The sequence below is a fragment of the Rhyacophila brunnea genome, unplaced genomic scaffold, assembly GCF_057557595.1.
Source record: "Rhyacophila brunnea isolate RB1 unplaced genomic scaffold, BYU_Rbru_1.0 scaffold_16, whole genome shotgun sequence".
NCBI classification, from domain to species: domain Eukaryota; kingdom Metazoa; phylum Arthropoda; class Insecta; order Trichoptera; family Rhyacophilidae; genus Rhyacophila; species Rhyacophila brunnea.
Window position 1 is genome coordinate 4,707,967 of NW_028232816.1, and position 15,691 is coordinate 4,723,657.

At 31.5% G+C, this 15,691-nt stretch overlaps 2 protein-coding genes across 2 annotated transcripts in view; both read right to left on the reverse strand.

Moving 5' to 3' along the window:
* Nucleotides 1–15,691, reverse strand: part of LOC147074236 (uncharacterized) — a 626,724-nt gene that overhangs the window by 167,339 nt on the left and 443,694 nt on the right. The gene's annotated exons all lie outside the window — the stretch shown is intronic.
* The window catches only part of RIC-3 (RIC3 acetylcholine receptor chaperone), a 57,728-nt gene that overhangs the window by 11,222 nt on the left and 30,815 nt on the right, over nt 1–15,691 (reverse strand). The window contains exons 5-9 of the mRNA XM_085943934.1: nt 15,298–15,421; nt 14,228–14,248; nt 10,961–11,107; nt 6,474–6,559; nt 2,088–2,576 (exon numbers count right to left, since the gene is read on the reverse strand). Coding sequence (XP_085800060.1) covers nt 2,088–2,576; nt 6,474–6,559; nt 10,961–11,107; nt 14,228–14,248; nt 15,298–15,421 — 867 coding nt within the window. The remainder of the gene's footprint in view (nt 1–2,087; nt 2,577–6,473; nt 6,560–10,960; nt 11,108–14,227; nt 14,249–15,297; nt 15,422–15,691) is intronic.

Consider the following 15,691-nt stretch of genomic DNA (forward strand, 5'->3'; position numbering starts at 1 on the left):
AAATACAAAAATTTGAAAGTTTTCAACAAACTTGTTTTCATTGTCTTATGAATAAAACAATATATTCTTTCTTCTCTCAGATTCTTTCAAAAGATAGATATGTTTATGTGAATATTAAGTAATTAATTTATTATGTATATTATTTGTTTATTTATCTTATTTTCCGAGGTTGTTTTACAACCCAACACGCAAACAAAAACACCTAAATTATGCATCGAAATATCGAAGAAATAAAAGTGGTAATCGTCTGATTTTTTATACGTACTATTAGTCGATGAAAAAACAAGATTTAAGAAATCATATAATATTGTGCATTTTTACAGCCGTATTTTTGCATCGCCGGATCATTTATGACTAATTTACGGCCTTAACTAAGCATTCATATTATGTATTTAAAATCACTTACTAAAAAGCAAAGTCATTCATACGTCATGACATGCACAAACAAAGATTTCATACAATAAACTACTAAAATAGTATATTATAGAAGCAAGGTGTGAGATTAATTAAATAGGGGAGGAAAGTAAAATAAATCTATATAGATTTGAAAAGATCTGGTAAATAGCATTAAAAAGCTTGAGGGGTAGCTAGGTATGTAATAAAAAGTTAAATAATGTAATAATTATTGCTCTATACTAAATTGACATGAAACTGTTAATGTAGGTAGCATAAAAAATGTATATTTAAGTGTGCATGTATTAGGGAAACTTGTTCAGCCGACGCGAATTTTTATGAATTTCTTTGAATGAAAAAATTTGGGTTTCAATTACAAAAATATCATCGCCACTCGATTAGATGTAAATATAAAGGATTTCAAGCCAAAATAATTTTTATTTTCCGAATAAGATAAAATAAATAGATTAAAGATAATATATCCATTATGCTGGAGACAATTATTAAATTTATGAAACTACATTTTATAGATGAAAATAAACTAAAACAGTTCAACGAGTACCTTATTCGCTTTATAAGAGTTTTTTTTTAAATTATTGATTAAATTTAATTGAGTGTCTTAACCCTTAAATGCATGATGGCAACACTTTAATGTAGGTTACCTACATAAATTACTTTACCAATCGGTCACAATTTAATGTTTAATATTATTATAAATTAACAGTGACACCTGTGAATAAAAACTATAAGTAACTAGTCAGCACATTTTGTCCACTGTAGAGCACTGCATGTTTTTAAATAAAATTTTATTCACACAAAAGAATATAAACCATAATACAGTTTCTCGCTGAAAGGTAACACCATGCAATTAAGGGTTAATTCCGTCATTAGATGTCTCCTTATGCGTATTAAGTTATGATTATATTGAGATGCACGTCGCATACGATCATATCAAAAAGGCGTGTAATGTCGTTTTCTTGGTGTTTAAAATGTTATTAGACTGATGCTTCCATCCTGTAGCACATTTTGAACCTTTAAACAAACATTGTCAGTAAACAAAATCTGCCGAAATCACCAGAACAATAATGAGGTTACCTCACATGTTCCGCACTGCATCGACATCTGCATGACTCAGTGAACGTTTTTTATCATTTTATACACGCCTACACATCAACTCATGTCAAAATCATGTGTTTTTCGTTTTTAGTGGTTGGCACTATGTATTTTATACAAGAATGTTGTCTATTATCTATGGTCTGCAGGTTGGATTCTATTCAAAATATTATCTATGGATAAAATATCGCAAGTAATTTTAACGTACGCACACATAGAAACTGTTAAAATTAATTGAAATTAGCATGAATAATGAATAATAATTCAAAATACTAATGCATTGGAGTTGGCACTCTCCATCATTGAATTTACAGAGGTGCTGATAATTCAAAATATTCTGCAAAATGACGAAACCATAGACTAAATTTGTCGCCGTGACAGTACAGTTACATCTCAATATAATCACAACTTTACACCCCTTCTTAAATGGACACCCAAACTATGATGTTTTCCACAGTGTTACCAATCATGATTGTCTCTACATATACCTTCATATCGTAAATAAAATATATGTACATCATATTTTTAAAGCTACAGCATTCAAAAATGTACTCAACTAAGTATGAAATATTATAATTTACCTTGACAGTGGCCTTCTCCTTCTCAACGCTGGACCTCAGATTGCGAATGGCTTTATCTTCAATAACCGGCTCTTCTTCCTCTTCCATTTCAATTTCCTCCTCGTCATACTCATCCTCTTCCATCTCTGCGTTAATTTCGGGTCCCGCGCTAACTTCCGGTTCCGGTAATTTTGGAAGGACTATGAAGTCTTCTGGGGGAGGAGAAAGCTCTTTCGTGGGGGGCAAGGGTTCACTCGAAGCAATTATTTCTTCCTGGGGGACCTCCTCTTTCGGTGGGGGTGTCATTTCTTTTGGTGGGGGAGTTTTTTCTTTGGATGGGGGAGTTTGCTCTCTGGGAACAAAGCATTCTTCCCGAGGTTGGGGTGTGGATGCTTCCCATGACGGGGGAGTGTTCTCTCTATAGGATGTATACTCTTTGGAAATAATAGGGGAGGACTCTCTTTGGTTGTGGTGGACTGAGCCATTTGTGTATGGGCGGGGAGGTGTTTCCTGAAATGTTTTTCATACATACATTAGATTTTTTTAATATTCAGTTGTTTTTTGTTTGGCTCTATAAACCGATGCAGACGTTGACAGCATCCCGAAAAAGTTTCTTAAAGGTTTTTTTTTATGATAAATGGATGTTAGCCACTTACTGTATCTAATTAGGTCCAAGCTATGGATGGAACACATTGAAAAACAAAACGTGAAACAGATGTGAGATTCGAACCCACAAACCACTCACTCGTCTGTTGTCTGTCAAAGTCAAAACTATTCGATTCCAAGCAATTGTTAGTAATAAAATATTGAAACTTATTCATTGAACTGGCGTTTATCAGGTAGAACTCTATTATAATGATATGGAAGTTTTTGAGTTATTGATGATCACAGCTGAAACATATAAACCCATTTTCATAATGACTTAACTATGAACTAAAGTTAACATCCACTCGATATATGAATATCATTGTGAAAAGGAAGAGGTGTATTCTCTGAAACCCATCTGCCTCTTCCCTTGCATATGACACACAAGACTGTTTGGAAGTTATTACATTGTAGTTGTATCGTTCTGAGAATGGGTTTATAGACCGAAACAGTTGTCAACATCAATTAATTAATCAAAACGTTTTTCCAAACCATCAAAATTGAATTGTTTAAATGGCAGTATATTTAATTTACGAATAACCTCACATTGACCTTCCATCTGGGATTATTTGAAACGTATTATAACTACATTATATTATTACACGTTCTATAATATATCAGTGCATGGCCTGAATATGTCGAAAATCATTAAATATCAGGGCATGATTATTTTTTTAATTTGTGGAATACATATATATAATATATGGAACTGTCTAATTTATAAGTGAAGATTGATTCTGGAGCCATGCTTTTTATAACATATTGCCAGCCGTACATGGATACTTAGCATATAATTGGATATAAATTGTGTTTAGCTATAATTATATTCCCATAAAAAATATTATAATAACTACGTGTCTACCAGATAATAAATTACACTTGATATTATAGTTACTAGTTACTGCTGATTAATTTTCCCCACATCGTTACGATAAAATTGATTCTTATAAATAATACGGTGCATTTCTAAACTAACAATGAGATTTCCATAGAAGCATGCAATCCTAAAATAAAAAAAAGAAAAACAACTCCATTACAAAAAAAGCGGTTGAAAAAATCTGCAAAAGAAATACAATATTCCATTAAACATTCTTATAATAGTGATAATAATAAAAATAATGCAAGCAAAATCTATGTATGTAGATCTGGGTTTCGCCATCTTGTTGAATTTTCAAAATACTATCTCTAAAAGAAACAAAATTAGTTTTGATCAAGATACATACCTACATAGAAAACATAAAAACACTAATAGTAATAATGTAATATCATCGAGTAATAGAATAATATAAAATAACTACATAACATTGTAAAAAATAAGACCAAATTCCACGAGAATGATTGCATCCATCAACTTTGCTGGGTAAACAAAATTCTTGGACCGGTTAAAGAAAACCAAAGGTGGTGTATCCGTACGAGTGCTGAGCTCTACGAAGAATTTAAGCGCAATACAGTTTAATGTTTTCAGCGTGCGAAGACTCAGATAGGCCGGTAAAATTGTTAGATTCGATGGATACAAAGCTCTCCATAAAGTTTATGAAGAAATCTCAGTAGGCACTCGGACCCTGGGCTACCCCCAGAAGAATGGACAGATAATGTAAAGAGGTGCACATAGTATGACCAACTGGGGAGAGAGAGAGATGACCTGAACGTCTGTCTTCTTCGACCATGTCCGATCCAAATAGGATCATATGGGCCTCCACAGAGTGGAGATTTGTATTAACAGATTTTGTTTTTACGAGAAATGGATGTTAGCCACTTGCTCAACCTATTAAGTCCATACTCTGACTCTAAAACAATATGTGTACTTGTCAGACCCAGGATTCGAACCTGGGACCCACGACGCTTAAGCCGCGCGCCCAACGTCTGTAGCCCTAGGTTAATGAAATAAGTTTTGATTATAGTCATCTTATTCAACTTACAGCCATGATGGCTGAGTGATAAATTAACCGAAGATTTCAGATATGCAATTTATCATTTTATGCTTCACTCATTGTCCTAACACATAGCTGCACGTGAGTGATATAACAACCATGCAATAATGTTGTTTTTAGTAATATAAAAATGCAGACATAGAATGCCAGAAGAGTTACCAGCAACGTAGGCTATGTGTACATCTATCTACTGTGGGTAAAAGAAGATTTGGACCGTTGAGACTAAGATGGTATCAGATGAGATTTGAAGATGCTGGGTTAAAAGAATTGGGAAGCGCTTTGATTACCCAGGATGAAGAAATTTTTAAAGGAATTATGGTGAATTAAATTTATTATTAAATTTAATAGTTTGTTGTAAAGAAATTATTTTATAATGCGATTATTATACATTTATTTACAGTCAATTATTTTCGTGAGATTTGATCTTAATATTAAATTTAAAAACACTGAAAAAAATCATAATGTTATAAAGTAAATCATGGAATATCCATTTCAGGTTTGGTGGCTTGATTGGCGTGTGCTTAGAACCTACGCAATAGTGACACACTTTGCTTTTCATTATCTCCTGCCAAAATAAGAAAGCTTGTTAAAGAAGCAAAATAAAAACCTTTGTGAATAATAAAAACAATAACAAAATCAATTAATATAAGAAAGCTGTGAGTAAACAACAGAAGTAGATATTGAAGAAACTATTATTAAGGAATTTAATGCTGGAAGGATGGCAACATTCGAAACAGACATTTCATTTCAACATACTGACATTCAGCATTTAGCATTTTATTATACTCAAACTTATTAAAAACCAATTAATCAACTTTACAATGTAGAGTTGCATTAGATTCAATTTAATATTTCAACAAACAAGCTACACTTATTAAGTATGCACTAGCAGGAACAATCGGTGAATGCCGGCTGTTCTGCTTGTAATTAATCAATAATACAATACTTATATTATTATTTTTCATATTTGAGATAGGTATTCAAAAACCATATTAAAGTGATTATTTGTACCAGTGTGTATGTTAGCCATTCACTCAATATATCGCACCTCCCCAATTAAACTGCCACAACTCAAAATGCGTCAATTTGTGCAGTCAATTATTTATTTTTAGTCAGTTTGACATTTGGATTTTTAAAGATTTTTTTAATATCTCAGTTTTAACTTCTTGGAAGTGTGACTTATCCGTTAATCTAGTTTGAAGAATGAATCTAAGTACCTACATTTGATGTTGTAGGTATGTTGGATTAATTGACGTTAGATATCCATTTTAAAAAAACCTATATCTTGCCATTTTAATACGGTATATGTGTAATGGTTTTGAAAATAGTTATAATATTTTTGTAAATAAAATTTGGAACTCAACTCAAGACAAATTATTTTTTACTTGTGGCGTTTAGTTGCGGTATGCCATAAATTCCAAGGAGATCGGAAGACAGAGGAAAGAACAACACGGACACTCATGCCTTGAATACACATTAACATATAAGGAATTTTAAGCACATCTGACAGATTTTAATGTCACTAATACAAACAAACATTGGGGATATAGTTTGTCGTTATCTCTACTTGTGAAAGTAGGTAACGGTTTTTTGGTTATTAAATATTTTGTTTTTATAGACAATAATTAACAAATGAAACATTGTCAAAGTAAAGTAATAATTAATAATGCGAATATCTCCATCACGCAATAATTCTGATTAATATTTACATGAGCGAATCAAACTCAGGAAAACGATAAATAAATCAAAACTGAAACATGCGTCGCCGTTGCGCTTAGTATTAAGGAGACACTGTTACGGTAAAACAGGGAGTGGGCTTGCCGGCCGCTACCTGATTGAGATTGTTGTGATTGGTGTGGTGGGTTTCCTCCATTTGCTGCCGAACCTCTGCTACCAAACCTGAGATGGCGTTAACAACTGCCCGCGCCCCGCCAAAATAAAAGAGAAAACAAACCACGCAACTCCTTTAGTTCAATCCGTCAACTATATGGCTGCATATTTACAGAAAGCATTGCTATTTCTTGTTACTCGTCTGTTCTGTGGTCACTATTCGGTGAATTGTCTTAATAATCATTACAACTATTAGCCTAGTGTACTTCTGTAGTGCTGTTGACATTTTTTATCGACCAGGTTTGAAGGGAAAATTGATTTTCTCGGTTAATCAAAATAATTGTTGAAATTAACATAACATTCAAATTATAATATATTCATAGATTAGAATCGCAATGACAGGTTATGATTCATCCATAAAAATATAATATTACTAGAAAATTTATATTTAAAAAAAACATTAATAAAACGAACATTCAGTCTTTCATCTTTCATCTTACTATTAAATTTCATTAATTATTAAATACATAATATTATTTTTATCATTCAAATGTAGTCAAAGCAGTAAATCGTCACAATTATTGAAGTTCAATTAAATATAAATATAAAAGATTACAAGTCAAAGACATTTTTAATTTTATCATTATTTTTTTATTTAAAAATAAAAATACTTTAAAACTATGAATTATTAAAAAATCTATTCTACTCCATTGAGACTACATTTTAATGATAAAAATAGTCATAAAAAATATAATAGTAAGATTAAATCCTTCGACGAGTGCTCGTTTTAAATAGTTTTTTTTAATTAAAAAAAAAAAAATTATCAATTTTCAATGAATTGTATGTTTTGTAATTGCGTCACTAGATGTCCTTAGTAGCATTATAGTAGCTCTTCACTTCACCTTAATCATTCACAGATTAGTGGCCATATTACAGACGTTCAGTGTCATATAATATTTTTGTATGAGAGTAAATAGTTACCTATCAAAGGACAGTTAGAAAAATTAATATAACCTTTCACATAGCCTAAAACTAAATAAAATAAAAAATGTATCATTTGCTTATAAACCACATGAAAAAAAATATTCATTCAGTTTTTAAATGGTACATTGATGAATATTGAATATTTATTTATATTAAACTTATTTTAATGAAATCACAATCATATTATTATATTAAAAAAGTTAAGAATTGAAATTCCCCATTCCAAAATGGTAAAATGATCAAAATTCATTCGAATCAAAAATATATAATATGATTTCTTTAATTTGATGTCAAAGTACTTATGTTTTATTCCCCCTTAAAACACACTCAGTTAACTAAGTGTACATTTCAAAATATACCTACCAAGGACCCAAAGTAAAAGATAATTTTAAAATCAATCTTTTTGGGCATGTAATATATTTTAAAAACTGTATTGAGGAAAATTCCAAGTCAAAGGAAGTCATAAATAAGTGATTTTTTTTATTTCGACCATGTCCGATCCTAATAAGATCACAATGGGCCTCCACAGAGTGGATGTTTGAGATTAGGTAGATCAAAATCACGAATTCAGATATCTTACATTTTAGAATGTCACTCGACTATATTATTAACACATAATGCTAGAAAAGATTCATAGTTCAATAAGTAATAAATTCTTTATGTCTTTACAATATTCAAATGAGAAATGAATGAATTTTGAATAAATATATTTTTTATGAGTTTCATGAACATTGACATATAATGACAATACAATAATTTGAAATAAAATTAAAATAATAACAATTGAATTTAATAAAGAAAACACTTCATTCAAACACAAGACTGCAAAATGTTTTACTAGTTATTGAAATATGTCCTCGAATCCGTGCTTTATTAAAAAAAACATAATGTAATACTTGAACACTTTAGAATAATTAATAACGTCTTGTGATTAGTGAACTATCTACTAAATATCAAGACATGTAAACAAATAAAGGGGAACACCCAGAGATTTTTAATTAAGAAAATAACTAGTGTGAATTCTAAATGATGCCATTAGTAAGACATTTTATAACAGGTCTTGTGATCGAGTGGGGTATTTTCGTGGAATCTAGGTCGTATTATGATTGACGTAGGTTTTGAATGAATCTAAAAATTGCTTGCAGATATGAATCGTTTAACCATACAACAAAAACGAATTTGTCTATGTTTAATTACTTAGTGGGTAAGTAAACCAAGTTAGACTTAGAAAATATTCTAATGTATGGGAGAACAAAACTATTTTTGTATGTTGAATATACATAATTCGGAAACATCTAAAAACAGAACGATCAGAAAAAAATATTAGTGCTTGGCGGGACTAATCATGCTCTGCTGAACATGTCGTATAAGACTGCCCTCTGATGGGGGGATCCGATTGAGTAGAGTTGTTTACCAGGGTCCGTCCACACACTTGATATCAGCCGAGGCCAACTTTAAGGCTTTTGAATAGCATGCTGCTTCATATGGAGAACGTAAATAATTCCGATCCCTGCTTAGATTCACCACTCAACTCCTGACTCTTCTGTTTCGGGCAGACTTTCAATACATGCGTACAGAGGACACTTCATGTCACTAAAGATAAATGATGGCAGAGCAAGTCAAGAGTATTTATTATTTTATTTTATCTTTGAACACCAAGGTGTATGGTAGTTACATCAGTCTTGTTCAGATTCGTTTCGGGACAAGATAGTGTGACAAGAAGATTAAAATCTTTTCATTCTGACACATGTATAGCATCGTGGATGGCAGCTGTACACACATCGCGGCTCCATATATATGATTCTAATCATTGCTCTTCCCTTAACTAACTAATGTGCTTTATAACTTTAGTCACAACGAAATTAGTCAATAACTATGCGTCTGAGGTGTTGTGTCAAATTACTATATTGGTAAAGCGCATTGGCCAGAATCTTGTGGTTGTTCTAGTCCCTTCCGGCACGAATATTTTTCTAATGGGTATGTTTTTGGGGTGTTTCCAAATTATTTATATTCTTTGAATTGTTTCTATCAAAATAAGAACAGTACATTTTTTGTAGAAGTCATCTTAAAGTAAGTTTCTTATAATAATTTAATGCGTATTTGAAAAATAAATCTATTTTAAGTGAATAAAATATGACCTGTTTTGTTTATGAATGATATTGTTGTGTTTAAAATATTTGCCAAAATTCAAACTAAATATAATATGTGGTAAAAAAAAAACTAATTCTTGGCAAGATAACGGTAAAAAAAATATTCCAGCATATTATTCAGACATCTAAAATAATGTCATATCCAGTGAAGTCAAAAACATTGCTTGCTATTTCTGTGAATTTGGTACCTAGGAATGTAAATCTTTTTTAAACTTTTTCTTTGCAGTGAATTGCTAAGCATTATAAATGTAATTTTAATAACTAGACTAATAAAACAAATTAACACTGTCGTAGTATGGTAACGAATTCTGATTGTATATAATATAGTAAGAAACATGCTTTGAGATAATTCAATAAAATTGTATTTTTGTTGGTTGTATTGATACAAGTCCTGTCATGCCACACCAACATAAGCAGCTAATGTTCTGTCGGTCAACCAGTATGCTGTGGATGTATAAACACGAGTGAAACAAAAAACAAATGAAAACTATGCTATGTATAAAGCATACTCGAAACTTTTATGACATGACACCAATTATTCACATAACATGTATAGATAAATCATTTTTTACTCTCCATTAATATACATATATATACTATCTAATTGATTTAAGTTTTGTACTATTCAATTTGAGTAATTTTTAAGGAACGAAGGACGACCATTTTAACCTTTATTCCACCATTGACTAAATTAATTGTATCAAATGATCGCAAAGTCACGATTCTTTTTTTTAATCAAAAATTAATTAAGTATCTATGACTAAAATGTTGACACATTAAAAAAATAATTGAAAGGATACGTCTTGATCAGTGTAAAAGACAGAAGTCACGTCTTATCACTTAATAACTACACACGAGTTGATCAATCCACCATGCGGATAGATTCACAAGTATAGTCAATAAACTATTACCTAACGACTCATTATGATATTGAAAAATATTAAGAATTACAATAAAAACAATAAATTTGTAACGGAGCACTTTGTTTCTTTGTAAAAAAATAATGTTTAATAATTTTGAATAATTTGTATTTTTCCGACTATGTCCGATTCTAAGAAGATCATTTATGGGCCTCCACAGAGTGAAGGTTTGTATTAACAGATTTTGTTTTTACGAGAAATCGATGTCAGGCTCTTTCTCAATATACTCCATACTCTGACAAATTGAAAAACAATATGAATTTGTATTTACAGCCATTAAATGAGTTACATAAGTGGATTTTTCTTTGTATCCATTCATGAATAAAACAGCAATCGTTAAGCAAATAGAGACATTGTAAAAAACGCGTTGATAACTAAAATTGGAAACATAGTTATGTTGTGATTGGCGTCATGTCATAAAAGAGGAGAGTGGCAAGCAAGATAAACGAGTGGTTGGTGGTTGGCGGTTGTTGGTGGGCTGACCTGCCCGGCCAGCGGGCCTTGCATCTGCCGCACGATCCTCTCCATGGCGCGCTCCGTCTCCGCCAGACGCGCCTTCAGCATGTCCACCTCATCGTCTCCTGAGACACCACATTCATCCCACCATAATATCTACCATTACCTTTCCACCTTTCACTTATCCCCAATACTACGAGTAACCGCATAACTGATAGTCAATTCACTTTTGGTTCAGAACAGTGAACAGTTACTGTAAGTTGATGGCGAGAAGATACTATACTGCCGTTACGTTAAACTTAAATGAAGTATCTTCATTATTTTGTGTTAATATCATGGGTGGGCCTTTAACCTAACCTAACCAATAATTGGAATTAAATATTTTTTTTTTTAAATGTTTTCAGTTCCCCTTTTTCCAGTCCATAAGTGCAGTGTCCGCTTAGAGCAATAATGAATGTATAAGTTTGTTGCATTATGCCAGGACATTTTAAAAACAATTTTATACTTATTTGGTGTGATTATCCATCCACAGCCATAAAGCATTTTCATTTTAAAAAGCAAAAGAAAAATTTGGCGCATATTAATAACCAAATATATGTATTGTGTTTTAATTTACTACCTCTGGGGCTCACTGTTTTAATGACCACGAGTCACCACTGGTTAAGATACTGCATATCGGTTTAGTAGGATACTTTTTGTTATAGGTAATGAATCCGCCAACTTTTTTAATATCGACAAGAAGCATAATGTATATATTACGATTTACTGGAAATAAGCTTATTGTCACATTAAAAAGTGCAATTTTGCCTGTTAGAAACGAAAAAATTACAAGTAACCATTTTTTTAAAAATTAGGTAATACTTATATCTATCTACTCTATTGAATCTTAAGCCACATTTAGACCAAGCGAGCAAATCGTTGTTCTTCCCCTAGCGAAATTCTCTTGACGTAAACGCTTTTTGATGAGCGAGCATAAGAATTTCACTGGAGTGGGGGAAGAACAAACATTCACTCGCCTGGTCTAAATGCGGCTTTAGTGCATATGTAATTTGAATAGAGATATTGAATTGTTTCTAGCCAACGGAATTCAAATCTGCCTCTAGTGCGCATATCAATGCTTTATGATGGATGTTAATAGATTTAGTATACATTATATAGCAAGTCCGGTCCTAAAAAGATCATACGGAACTCCATAGAGTTGAGGTTCTATTCAAAGATTTTTTTTAATAAAAAATGGATGTAACCAGGACTCATGGGATAATAAACCGACGCAGTAACCGCTCAACTATCATGGACATAGTATCGTCTAACCAAAACCCTTTGTGTGGGGCAGGTCTAAATAATTATAAATTCTTTTATACACGTTAAGTATTAACCTTTTAACCTCATTTACAATTGAACACTGTAAAACACAACTGCTGCGCCAAATAAAAACACCGTATATGCCAAGTGTTCAAGAAATGCATGAACGTAATTATTAAATTTAATATAAATGTCCATGTACACGGCGAAAAATACCAATTCAAATGATAGGTGTAGGCACAAATATAAAAAATGTCATAAAGGTAATTTTGTTAAAAATAGCTGATACTATGTTTATACTTGGGAGAGACTGTTGTCAAGAGAAAGCATAATATATTATTAATCAAGCAAAGAAGAACAAATTATAACTAGACTCAGTATCATAAATTAAATTATGATATTCATAAACTAATGTCAATATCAGTAGCGAAGGGTGGACGTAGGCTGTTAAAATCAAACATAAACAGTGCGCATTAAACTTTGTTAGTCATACGTATTTCGTATTTGTTTTTATTGAGCTAAAACTACAATGTGTAGATAGTGTTTGTTAGTTTTTAAAATTCAATTAAACTCTGCCTAACTAAACCATAATAGTTTTGGTATACTTTGGGCGATATTTCAAAATTTTGCACACTTTTTCATTTATACTTATTTGTTTTCGTTGGATTAATAGTACATATTCATATTACACATATTGTTGGCTTATTTTTTTAAATTCATTAAGGCTATACCTCAGTTGAGGCATGGTCTAAAAAGATCGTGGCTAGGCGATGCGCGGATTGCGGGTCGCGGTGCAAATGACGCATGCTGAACGAAATATAATTTGTCATATAAATCCAACATGCGTCCATTTAATGTTCTGTTTATTGTTCTATTAGTAATAATAATATTATATTCATTGACATGTTTTCTTTTTCAAGTGAATGGGTAACGTTTTTAGTCATCTTTACACGATTTAAGAATTAATACCCCCGTCGCCATCATGAAACAAATTGACGTATTGACACCTCAACGTTCACTCTCCGAATGCCAGCAAGTCCAAAATTTCATCGCGCCTGTAGTTGAAAATTATTTGCCGTTTCACTGATGTATTAAGTCATAAACCCTAGCTAAACCAATCTACAATATATAAAAAATATTATTCTATCTATAAAATATCCAAAATGACGTATGATTTAATGGAATAATATTAGATATTTTATAGATCGGCGAGTATTTTTTGACGATTATCTATGATGGCTTGGCTTCGCAGGGTTTAATTGAATTTTAAAAACTAACCAACACCATCAGTAAATTGTTCTTAGTTTAATGAAAACATTATACGTATGACTGACAAAGTTTAGTGAGCATTATTTATGGCAGATCTCCACCCTTCGCCACTGGTCATTATTGTATAATAATAAAATTACAATTGAATTATTTAAATTTCAGAACTTAATTCCTGTCGTTGTATTAGTGTTTCACAGCCTGGCAACACTGCACGGCCAAAATAAGTAAAATGCCAAAGCAAACATTTACACTAATTATTTAATGTACATATTGAAATTCTGTTATTCTGGTGAGCACCTTGAGAATGGTGCTAATTAGAATGATACCAGGAATTTGACCAACGGAAACCAAAATAACATTTCAGTGTAGAATATTCACTGTACTTACGTATTTGAGAAAAATATGAAGTATGAAATAAATTAGCCAACGACAGATGTGGTGTCACTTCTAATGATAAGATATTTATTCCATTTTTGTAGGTAATACTAGTGGTGAAATAAGTGGCACTCTGTTACTTTATGTCTTCTTCTTTTTCATATAATAATTATGAAACAGAATTTTTTTTGTTTGCGTGTTGAGTCATACAAAAGCTATTTTATAGTGACTTTTAACTGACTATGTATAAATAAATAAACTATTAAAAGTGATAATAGTAGATAGTTTGTATAGCTTACTTGTATCCCTTTCTTTTGGTCCTAATTACAATGAAGCATGAATAAAAACAGAATATAAAAGTCAAAAAACTTTAATACAAGAATTAATATTATTATATATTATGTAAATCCATTTTCCTCATAAACTCGATAAATTGGCATGCTTGTTAAAGCTGGTAGAGATCAAAATTCATTAAAAATCTGCTCTTAGAAGCAACAAAGAGAAGCATTTAAACTATTACACTAAAAGAAAATATATTTAAAAAAAAAATAGTATTTTTGTGGACTTGTGTGGTTTATACCTACGTACACTATATTATGGGTGTATTGTATACCTGTAATACTTATCGGACACAATTGAAATATGAATATAGTTATCTATTTTAATTTATTTATGGTGGATTTGAAGTGGACTGGAGCAATTTGGCGCCGCCATTTGGACGTTAGGACAACTGGACGCCGTAAAAGATTAACGAAATACTAAAAAATACTACAATATTTTTTTTTAGTTTGGTTAAGTATTTAACATTAGACTTAATAATCGTGGTGTCCGCTTGCTGTTTAAAAATAAGTAACGTAAAATAAGTATATTAGTCAGGGATTTCATTTATCTTTTACGATGTAAAATTGTCATGGTGTCCAGATAGTTTCATATGTAAAGATCCCAAGTCCATTCGAAAGACTTTTAGCTCACACAATTATATTATATTTACATAAGTATATATTTCGAGAATTATTGCATATTTTATAAATTAAAAATAATTGATGTCATTCAAAGATGACACAAAAGAGGAACATAGTAGAAAAAGTTTAAATAAGTAGGTAATTTTTTTTGAATATTTGGGGGTCATTGTTTTATATTGTTAATAAAAAATATACAATAATAACTATTATCCTCATCTTACATGATATACAATTTAAATTGGAATATTTGAATGATGTTGACATTATTTCACACTTAGTTCATCTTGTATGGAATGAGAATCATGTCTACAAATGACACTAGAATATCTAAAATCACAAAATATTGCTGATTCGCCTGGGTACATATAGCTATAGAAGAAGAAGAAGAAGATAAATAAATAGCTTACCCAATTTAGTTTCTGGAGTCGAGCGGTCGCTTCTGCCGGGATCGTTGAAGACCTTCCGTCTGAACTCTGGATTGGATTTGATCGTTTCAAAGGCCTGCCCTTCGTTTTGTTTCCGGAACAACATCTAGCAACAACAAGAAACATACTTGACAAACATCGTCCACACGTAATTTACCACCAGTGAATAAATCTCAGTTCACAATACGGTGAAGCGAACTACAAGTGAATCTGCAATGCGGAATGACTTGCAACTAATTTAATCATTGGTTGAAGAAATTTTTTTTTCAGCTTCACTTTCATAATATCAATGGGCAGATATGTCCAGTTTTCTCCAAACTGAGTCATTATTATGCACACAGCAGTAGGATGCATTTTCTTTGACACAAATGAAGCG